This window comes from Perissodus microlepis, chromosome 12 (genome assembly GCF_051167445.1).
Source record: "Perissodus microlepis isolate ML-2025 ecotype Zambia chromosome 12, ASM5116744v1, whole genome shotgun sequence".
Taxonomy (NCBI): domain Eukaryota; kingdom Metazoa; phylum Chordata; class Actinopteri; order Cichliformes; family Cichlidae; genus Perissodus; species Perissodus microlepis.
This window is the reverse complement of record NC_140472.1, coordinates 22,403,661-22,414,548: the sequence shown is the minus strand read 5'-3', so window position 1 is coordinate 22,414,548 and position 10,888 is coordinate 22,403,661. Positions and strand designations below refer to the sequence as shown.

General features: G+C 43.1%; 2 protein-coding genes across 4 annotated transcripts in view; both read right to left on the bottom strand.

The window, feature by feature from the left end:
- Positions 1-1,482: 1,482 nt before the first annotated feature.
- On the bottom strand, positions 1,483-6,844 carry atoh1a (atonal bHLH transcription factor 1a). The gene is made up of 2 exons (XM_084947221.1): positions 3,517-6,844; positions 1,483-3,237 (listed from the first exon to the last, which is right to left on the bottom strand). Exons 1-2 carry the CDS (start codon positions 3,788-3,790, stop codon positions 2,369-2,371), a joined length of 1,143 nt encoding a protein of 380 aa, XP_084803347.1. The 5' UTR covers positions 3,791-6,844; the 3' UTR covers positions 1,483-2,368.
- Positions 6,845-6,948: 104 nt separating this feature from the next.
- The window catches only part of grid2 (glutamate receptor, ionotropic, delta 2), a 523,204-nt gene continuing 519,264 nt past the window's right edge, over positions 6,949-10,888 (bottom strand). Inside the window, exon 16 of one of the 3 annotated variants that reach the window (XM_084947219.1) lies at positions 6,949-10,174. In XM_084947219.1, the coding sequence (XP_084803345.1) occupies positions 9,710-10,174 (465 nt within the window). In that variant the 3' untranslated portion in view covers positions 6,949-9,709. The remainder of the gene's footprint in view (positions 10,175-10,888) is intronic. The other 2 variants (XM_084947220.1, XR_014801858.1) reach the window with 2 other exon arrangements.

Genomic DNA, 10,888 nt, shown 5'->3' with positions numbered 1-10,888 from the left:
TGTCAGTGATTCTTTGAACCCGATCCTAGACCAGAATTTGAATACTTGTTGTGGCCCCATTCTAGTCGGTTACGTCTTAAACATCTCTGCGGGGGGTTGGTGGTTACACAGATGATCAGTGTTACTGTTCTGGCTCTTCTGTATCCATCTGAAAAAAAAAATGTTTACGAAACTTGAGCTCGCTTCACCGCAAAACGAACTCGGCTCAAATTGCTGTCCGATCATACTCGGATACAGCTCTAGCTGCATAAATTCTTTTAATAATTTAACACGGATTCCTTATTATATTCCCCTTTATTCCCTGCCTTCGAGGGGCGAGCGCAGGGGCGCAGACTGCGATTGGCTCATAACAGTGGGTGGGAGACAGAGTAGTGACAGGTAGCAAACAGGTTGCTCACCATCATGAATAATTTCGAAGGTGCCTATTTTGCTCCTCTCCCCTGTAGCAGGCGCCTTTATCCGCCAGGGTTTTTAAGCATTGCAGTAAATAGCCTGAAGAAAGAGGGAGCGGGGGTGGAGGGGACGACTAATTTGAGCCTGAGTCACGCAGCAGCCCAGGTTGCCAGAGCCCGCGCGAGCGGGGTGCGTGCGTTCCACGTGCGTGTTTGTCTAAGTTGACGGAGAGAAAGAAAGAGAAAGAAAGAAGCGGAGGCGAAGAGGTGTACACGTGTGTCAGTGTGTGCGTGTATGTGCGCGCACCCGTGTGTGTGCAGGCCTTTCTTTAATGGAGAAAAGTGTGTTCCCTCTCGAGTCAGGTCCTCGGGGACACGGTGGGGACCCGTGAGCGCTCACCAGCTGACAGAGCGTGCTTCACTGAGGCCATCCAACACCTCGGCCCACGAGCCTGCCAACAATAGCCCGAAATTAATGCACATCCCCCATTAATAAATCCGGTATTCACCAAATGGGCAGCATGGCAAGAGTTCAGGAAAAAGAAAAAAAAGTTTGTTTCAAGGAAGCAACAGACTGAAATTAATTAAAGCGAACTTTTCTGTGTTGAAGAAGTCGAACACTGCAACTTGTAGTTTGGAGCACAAGGTGCAACAAGCCAGGGGGGGCGCGTGTATCTGCAACATATGGCCTACGAGCGCGTGTTTACAGCACATTACATAAGAGAAGCTCAAATATTAAAAGCGTCTTTAATTAAACATAAATGCGTGTTTAAATTTCTGTTTTTTTTCCTCCTATAACTTTAGGGATAAAATCAAACTTCTTGGCCTATTTGTATTTGCCTAACTCATAAAACCTATGGAACCAAAACTGACGTTAACGTTATTTGATCGATTCTAAATTCGTTAAGGTTTATGCATCACATGCAAAAATTAGGCAATAAAACGTTTTGGTTCTATTTTACTTGGAATTTATCCATAGAAATAAAGAAATTATTATTATTATTATTATTATTATTATTATTATTATTATTATTATTATTATTATTATTATCATCATCATCAACAGGGTCACAGAAACAGAGACATGACATTTTCGTTTGCTTTTTTTATTATTTCCAAAATCAAATTAACATAACTAAGAATGGCGAATGATTGCTTTTTTCCTGGGGCAGATTTAACTAAAAAAAGCAAATCACATGAAACATAGGCTATGAGCAATAAATACATTACATACAAGAACAAAAACAGTTCTCAACCAAAGAAAAAAGACACACAAGCTGATGTGAAGATAAAAAAAAAAGAAAATACAAAAGGCGGCAGCAATGATGGCTACATTAAATAGGCTATTTGTATGGAGTTGGCAGCACTACACTAACAAACAAAGCAAACCTCTATTTTTATATTTATGGTGTGAAAACAAACAAAGAACAAACAAAGCCTCTGGCTCTTATAGTTTAAAGTGCACATCATGAACTTTTAAAGTTGCAAAACAAAATTCATTTTGAAAAAAATGAAAAAATGAAAAAAAAAACATAAATCACAACAAAACTCATTTCATAGCTACAAAAACGTCTTTACATTATCAAATATAAGCAATTATCCATAAACTTGTGATTTTTTGTGGAAGACAGCTTTTTGGTTGGAGGGACGTGGGAAATACCCGTGGCAGTGCTGCGCGCGACATGGCAGAGGGGTCTTCCAACCACGTCTCCATGGAGACTGAAAAATTATAGGATAGATATTTATTGGCAGAATCGAATTAGGCCTTACTCACATTTTAAAAAAGATCTTTAAACTATGCAACATGTTAAATTAAACATTAAACTTATTTTTCTTTTACTTGCAAAAAGCAAGAATTTCTCTTAAAAACGCATTTCGTCAACGCAGGACTATCGCTATGATTGACACGTCTTATGGACATTACTTCACTGTAGGCTATAGAGAAACTTCGCTATACTGTGTCTTTATGTGGGAATTTAGAAGGAAATTGTGCGGTGATGGTGTGAGGGCAGCTTCAGTTCTGAAAGATCGTCTTCTTCACTCGAATGAAGCTCCATCGCTATTTCATCCGAGTCACTGAAGTGGGAGTGCGGGGAAAACTCTCCGTCGCTCCGGGGAGAAGCTTTCCTCCCATTTGCAAACTGCGAACTGCCCGCCCGAGCAGATGACGAAGGAGACGGGGAACACATCGCTTTTTCAACTCTAGTGGAAAACGAACTTTCGTCGAAGGAGGAACAGAAGGGCACCCCGCTGATGTGCACAGGTAAGCTGCTACCTGAAACGGGCGCAGGGTCCGCTGCTCTGCAGGTTGAGGGAGACTGAGAGGCCCTGTCCTTCATCCCGTCATAACCAGCGGTGGACGAGAGCATAATGTCACACTTTGGCGAGCTGGTGTTGTTGGAGATGTCGTTATTACTGCTGCTGCTGCTGCTGCTGCTGCTGCTGGAGGAAGAGGAGGAGGAGGAGGACGACACCGGACCTTGGAGAAGCTCGGCGAGGGCGTTGATGTAAATCTGCGCCATCTGCAGAGTTTCATACTTCGAGAGCTTCTTGTCGTTGTCAAACGCTGGGATGACGCTGCGCAGCTCATCAAACGCATGGTTGAGCCCGTGCATTCGCCTTCTCTCACGCGCGTTGGCGGCCACTCTCCTTTGCCTTTGAATCCCGTTGACAGGCTTGTGGGAGGGGGCTCTCTGTCTCACGGAGGCCTCCTCTTCGGGCCCGGTGAGGGTGCCTTTAAGGCGACACAACTCCCTGACTTTGAGAGAAGAAGACGTGAGGCTCTTGGCAGGTTTTCTGTAGCTCTGTGGGCTGGGATGGCCTGAGGACCCCGGGGAGCCACTCTCTGAAAAATGAAAAGAAATTAAGCTACACTCTGGGTTGTGAAAAAAGCGTATCAGTACTATTTTAGACAATAAACTCGTTACAACTTTCCAACTGCGTTATAATTTATAGTTATAATTTACATAAAGGCAGCGCTCCTTCTGTTTATATTTAACTTCCAGAGCTTGATAAATTACATCAGTTACCACCAATAGCCCCTGCTGCCTGTTGCATGAGCCGGTTTTTAGATAATTAACGGGAAAGCTGCTCAAAAGTTGCACGCACTGGTGCTGTTCCTCACCGTGGTAGGAGCCGGTACTCGGACATGGCGAGTGCCGCAGGTAGTCGGGTGAAGTGGCGTGTGCCGCACAGGTGCCAGAAGCGGAAGCCTGCCAGGCGCGTGGGTCGCTATCGCTGTCCACGAGCGTCAGCCCAGGTTCGTAGCGGGACTCCTCGAACTGTTGCTTCCCTCCCCTCTCCACCTCTCTGGGGCTCCCACAACTCTGCTGCCGCGAGTGCGTGGCCGGCACCTCACGTGCGCATTTGCTCCAGCCCTCCACAGTTAGGACATCCATGATTCCCCCCAAGAAAAACACTGTGGAGAAAAAAAGTTATCGGAGGCACGCACAGCTATGTTGTCTCACCGTGTGAATGTGAGTGTCGCGTGCGAGACTCCTTCTCTGGTGTCTCAAGGCGCGGCGTCGGTTTAAAAAGCGGCACGCGCCTGGAAGCCCCCCTCCTCGCGTCGGTCGCGTGTTGACGTCCAATGAGAAGTCTCGGTAAAGCCCGAGAGAGGCGATTATGACCCCCCGACGCTGGACTGTTTATGATAACGTTACAATTTAAGGGGGTGTTTAACACAAGGGAGGTAAGGGGAACCTCCCACAGGACGCACGTGCAAGTGATGACGGTTTTTAGGTGAGGAGCGTGGACGGGACAAGGACACCTACCTGCTTCTGAGCCCGTGTTACATCTCAGGAATGACGGAGAGTAGGGAGAGGGTTAAAGAGGCGAATGGCAAGGTTCAAGTGGTTAATTTGCTACCCACTGCCGTGGAAGCGGCGACTCGGTTAATTCATTTAATGCTTTCCACTATAAAACCGCTTCAGCCAAAACCAAACTGCTGGATTTCACCAGTAGCAGAAATGAACAAAGTTGAGGAAGAAAAGTCGTGGGTAGATGAAGCGTGACCAAAAGCCAAAAAAAAAAGAAAAAAAAAAGAATGTAGCGGTTCCTGGGGCTCGCGCGCTCATTCATTCATTCATTCTCAGATCATCTCCAGTTTCCATTTTTCTTTTGTAGCGGCTCTAAAACCTTTTGATCCAGCTCTCGGAACCGCCCTTTCGGTAAAAAAGGGCTTCACAGGGAACGGAAACATGAGTAGGGGTCTCAACACTGTTTCCGTACTGACACAAGTGGCGCGCGGTTGAAGGGTTCTCTCGCGCACACACACACCGACGTTATTGCCAAACTTCACCATGCCTTCTATAAGATAGGCGACCTTTAGAAAAAGGAAATACGGCTTTTAAAGCTACAGTTAAAAAAAAATCAACGGGAAGCAAATTGAACCACGTTCAGTCTGATGATCAAAGGAGCCGTGCTTACCGAGATGTAAACTTTAGGCATCTGGCAAAAGAGCAAGAGGATGATTGCTGATGGGAAATAGCTCAGCGCAGTCAATTAGAAGGATTAGAAGGATATGCAGAAGATCGGTGTATGGGACACAAAGATCAAGAGATGCAAACCCGAATGTAGCTGCCAAAGTATCCTGGTAATATTAAAAAAAATCTAACCAAATTCAAATGAAATAAACTTATCAAATAATAAAAAAAAATAAATAAAGAATTCTTTTTTTTTTTGCGTTTTCATTCATAATCCGCGAGATATCCACGACACAATATATAGCAAGGAATTGTGTGAAGGAACCCCATAATTTCAGAGATAATCCGACATCAGTCTTTTCCATTTTTTATTCATGTATTCATCATGGGGACGTCTTGCGGGCTAGAGGTCTGGCGCCGAGCGTTTGCCCCGTCTTCCCACCTACGAGCCCCCCCATCTAACGGGCTGTGCCGGGCTCCTGAAGCTACCGACAGGTTGGATATTGTAGCTGACGATTATTAAAGTGTCGCAGCAACAATGGAGACTCTATGTTCCATTGGTCACGCCTGGGGGGCTCCTCGAGGGAGAGTGGCGGGCTCCCATTCCAGTGCGCGAGAGGAGTCTGCGTGCTGCCCCTTCTCATTCCCATCTCCCTGGAGACAGGGGCGCGACGGGCACGAGACTGGGGTGAGGGGAGCTGGACAGGGATTTCAAAACGTATCTGCGTTTCAACTAAATCAACTAAACCCGCATAGATCTGGGATTGCTTCGGATGAAGTAATCTTCTAAATGTGTAACTTTAAAATAGGAAACAACGGAGGGGAAGCTTCCTGTTCCCGAAAAATGAAGATCATGGAATTTAAATACTTGATGTTTTAATTGGAACTCACTGGAACTCATCCATTTTACCTACAGCATATGAGCAGTGTCAATAAAACTCGAAATTAACAGCATTTCAACTAGACTCCCTTCATTATAGCTGAATATCTGCTAAACCAGTATAGACTTAATCTTTAGTAAAATCATATATAACAAACCTTTGTGCATGTCTATATTATTTTCTTGAGGCTTCTCATTCAATATATAGAGATCTATTACAAGTTATATTTTATGCTATAAAAAGAATCCATAGTTGTTTTAGAGTCTATAATCTATATGCTTCTTCTTCAAAAGGGTGAAATGTGAGTGGTTAAGTCTACATTAAGTTGCTTACAGTGATCTCAGACCTTTAGTTCAAATTTGCTGTGGCTCAGCTGTGTCCATCACTGCCTTCCATTAATTCTAATTAGCTCTGGGAATGCCTGACAACCATTCAACTCATCACTGAGTGCTAACAGTAAGTTCAGAGAGACACTTGTGGGAGCTATGTAGTGCCACTATCTGGTTCACAAAGGCTATTGCAATGTAATGCTCCAGTGAACTTGACAGCAGTCATCCTCAGCAGGATCTCTATCCAGCTGTTAACAGCAGTATACGGGCCTTTGAAGTGATAGCCTATATAGGAAAGACACAAAAGCTTAGCTCAGGCTTGAACTTCACACGTATTCCACACATGAAATGAACTCACAAAACATTTGTATCCACTTCTATCATGATTCTGATATCCAGTATCTGGACCAACGCTGCCGTAAAATACATGAAAACAGTGAAAGCTGTGAATTTAAATCTTTAGATGCTTCCTTTTTAAAAAAAAATATGTGAAGAGTTTTCCCGTGTGTTGGGAACCAGGAAGTGATATGTTTAGTGCAGTGTTTCTCAGTCTGTGGTGGGGTTTAGAGCCACTGCAGGTGGGACACAGCCAAGCAGGTTAGAAAAAAGCAAAAGTGACACTATGTAGAATTACTTTTTTCCTCAGAAATAAACAATAGTTTGCTGGTGTTACTGTGCTAATGTTTACATCACAGAGAATTCATCTGGTTGTTTTTATATTGTAAAGAATTGATGAAATTCATGGGGCAGGGGGAACATGCCAAAATAAGTTTGAGCACAGCTGTTTAATGTAAGGAACGATAAATATCCTCTTCTTTAACTAATTATTCACAAACTGTTGTATTTTTTCATGTTGAATTTTGAAGTGTGACTTTCCTTTGATGGTTGTCTACATTAGCAAAGACAACAAATACCATCCCACTGTAGAAAACCTGTTTATTAGACAAATTATACACAGAAAGCTTTGCCACTTGTAACAGAGGCCCCAGTTTGTTCGGTTTTTGAATAATATGCAACACATACAACAAAATAGGCCTATATTAAATACTGTACATCATAAATTTTTGAAAATTATCAAGTAAATCCTGTAGTTCTATGTATGAAATTAAAAATGTTAACAGATAGCAAAACAGCAAGTTTGTGCATGCTTTCTTTTTAGTGAACTTGCCACTTTTTGTTATTTAGCTAGCAAATAATAAAATGAACTCAGGATGACATGAGAAAAGCAAACGGTTCGTGTGTGTTCATGTTTACCATGGGCAAGACAAGGGAAAAGCCAAATGCAGCAATGTGACTGCTCAAACTCAACACCAAAGCCCAATGTGATATACTCTTTTCTTTTTGTTAAACAAAAATAGCATTGACATGTAAAATATACATTTTTATAATGTCTCTTTCGTTTATACTAAATAAAATTTTTTAAATGTCTGTGTCCTATTTGTCATTCGATAGCCATACTGTAGCCTAATATAAGAAAAGAATGCCTAAGAACGCTTGCTTCAAAACACTGTGGCTTGACTGAATTCTCTACACACAACATTTTGCAGTTTTAGTTCTTTAAGATAACAAACTGAAAACTTGTTCTAAACAACTATCGTTATCAATTATTAATACAGCGTTAGTGAAAAAGGTTTGGTTCCGTTTTACCAACCCCGCCCACCCCCCACCCGTGACCCATAAAATATTCCTTTAATGCTCTCAGTGTACCATTCCCCACCCCAAAATGCACCTTAATGGTCTCATTTTAATTAATTGGCACTTAAAAAAACAAACAAACAAACAGACACACAAACAAAAAGTTATATAAACAGTACCCTTAACATGAAAAGTATGAAACAGAACCGCATTTTGGACTCGTCTCGCAAAAGGCAGCCATTGAGTTGTGATGGCCTTTGGATCTTCATAACTTTCCCATCACCCGCAGCACAACCACTGATCTGTTCTTCTTAAATAGTCCCAGTACACTGATATATTGGGTTTAACTGGAAGCTGGGAGGTTACAGCGAACTAGTTGTCACGTAAGGCCTGCACTGAAGATGCTGTTGCAATGGCTTCTCCTCAACACAAAATAACACTCCATTTCACCACTTGAACCTGATAAGAAGTGATTCATGAACTTGATGACATTACAGAGTGACATTTTATCTTTTTTTAAACACCCGAGCCATGGTAGCACTAAAAGTAAGCAAAACAAAGAAAAAACAAAAATCAAACGTCTGAATGACTTAATGATGCAAAACCAGAGACTACAGCACTCATTTAGCAGTTTTTCAAAATTTGCTGAAAAATAAAAAAACAACATAGACAGCTTAGAACAATGTTAATTTTTTTCTTGTACTTCCTGACCAAAACACATTCCACGCATTAAAATCTATTTTTTTTTCCAAAAACAAAATTCAATAAAAGACATATAATAAGCACAAGCTTTTTGAAGTCTTTCAGCTTGTCTTTTATGTTTTTTTAAAGTTTTTTTTTAAGCTGCTTTTTACTATACCTCTTAGAGTCAGATTAGAGGATCTCACCTTGACTTGAAAAGCAGATAGCACAGTACAGGTGAGAAAAGAAAAGGTCAGATCTACATACAATCACTTACAGGTCTGTGGGCACTGGTACAGTGCAGTGGGATTGACAAAGAGTTTAATGTGCATCAGAATGGTGAAAACAGTTTCAAGCTGATGCACCAAAAAAAGAAAAAAAAATGGCAGAAGTAGTTTAAGATTGATGCACCAAACTGGCAATTTGTGTGTGTCATACTGTTGCACTGTCATGGCATTTCAACAGTTTCCAGATCGATGCACCAGGAAGGTGTCGCTATGTGTTCAGCCTTCTCTTTAGTCAGGCCACAGTGTGGACACCATCTTGGAGATGATTACACATTTAGAGCCCCAGGTATTGGTGAAACGCCACCAGAAAAGAGAAAACAGCGTGAAAAGGCAGAGTTAAACTGGCGAAGTGGAATCTTCCAATATTCATTGAGTTGGGGCCTTTTCAAAACACTACACGGGCTGTGTACTGTATGTATTCCGAGGGCCACTGACAAAAGTATATGTGTTTTATATACCTTCACAAAATAACAGCCCCATAATTGCTTAGTAGTAGAAGCCCCCTTGAAGTTGTTTCATGGCTAAAGAGATCACCAGTCATCCACAAATGACAGCCCTGGAGCTAACAAGAATATAAGAGTATTTCCTGGAGCTGAACTAGTATAAACTAAACCCTCCGAGACGGGAGTTTAGATAGTAATAGGAGTCAGGTTGTTTCATCAGATCCCGTAACATGAGGCAGATCCCATGTCATAAAACTGAAACAATAAAAAAAACAAGATTCCCTTTCACACACATCTCAAAAAGAATCCCCCAATCACAAGAACAACAACAATAAAGCAAAGAGTCAAGCCCCCTCCCGCACCCTTTCCCCTCTTGCACCTCACCACCGTGGTTTGCACAAATGAGGAACACCCCAACAGACTTCCACCTCCTTTGACTTCCCCATGTATAAAATAGACACCCCTGGAAACACCCCAGCTGAAACTGAAAACAGAAAGATTCCTATGTACACAGATCTCCACCTTCTGACTTTCGAACTTAGCCACATCATATCTGTTCTACCACCTATGACTGACTAGAACCACCTCGCCTCCTCCTGCATATAACTCTTCTTCCTGAAACAACCTTAGCAACTCCTCATATGGAGGTGCCCCTGTCTGGATCATTGCCATAGCCAAAGTTGGGTCCTGGACCTGTGGGCTGGTAGGGAATGGAGGACATTGTTTTAATGGGGCTGCGGAAGAAGCCACCATTGGGGGCCCTCTGCCTGAAAGGGCCCACCCCACCAGTCCGGTGGTCCTGGAGGACACCCCCGCCACTGCCACCGCTACTGAAACCAGCAGAAAATCCAGCGGCGGCTTTGGCAGAGAGGCTACGGCTTAGGGTCTGGATCTGCTCAGGGATGAAGGTGGTGGTGGTGATGTGGGTGTTGCGGAAATCGCTGATCTGCTCAAGCGCCTGGCGGGCAGCAGGTAGCGCATCCATGTCAAGGGGTGTTAAATCGACGGAAGAGGTGGAGAACTGCTTGTGGGGGCTTTCGTCCTCGGTGCACAAGCTGTTAACCCGGCGGTGTAGGTGCTCCAGGTCGATCTCCTTATCGTCCTGTAGGTGGGGAGGGGCAGGGAAGGAGTAGAACGGAGAAGAGGTGATGGTAAATGGAAAGAGGGGAAAATGTTAATGGGAAGTGAGGGAAAATAGAAAGAAGACGTTTGAAAGGAAAGGCGAGAAGGGATGGGATAGAAGAAAGATCGAGGGACAATGTTTAAGAATGGGAGATGGAGATAAGGAGATATGGAGAAGGACAAGATAAGAGGAATGCAAATGGGAGGGATAAATTGAGGAAAGTTGGATAAAGGAAGAGAAGGAAGTAAAGGGAGTAAAGGAAAGGAGTGAGGGTAGTGCAAATACAGGAGTAAGGAAGAGAGGAAGAGAACAACAAAGGAAACAGAGTATGTGCAGAGAGGACATAGTATGGGGTGTATTTGTATTCAGCAAAAGGGATGTCATCCATCCAACCAGTATAAATGGTTATTAAAAATAATAGTGAAAGCAAGAGAAAGGTGTTAGACAAAGCAGATGGTGAAACGATGAGGGCGGGACAACAAGCAAACATGACACACGATTTCAAGTCGTTGTATTTGCAATAGTTCAGCACAAAAATGTTTTGATGGCCACAGGGAAACATGGATTTGGCAGGAAGCGGGGAGAGCAAAAAGAGAGGAGGGGAAGGATGGAAGGGAAAGATAGAGAAGCACACTCTGAGCTGTGGTCAGGATATTGGAAGAGAGAAACATACACACACTTGTACAAGGTCTG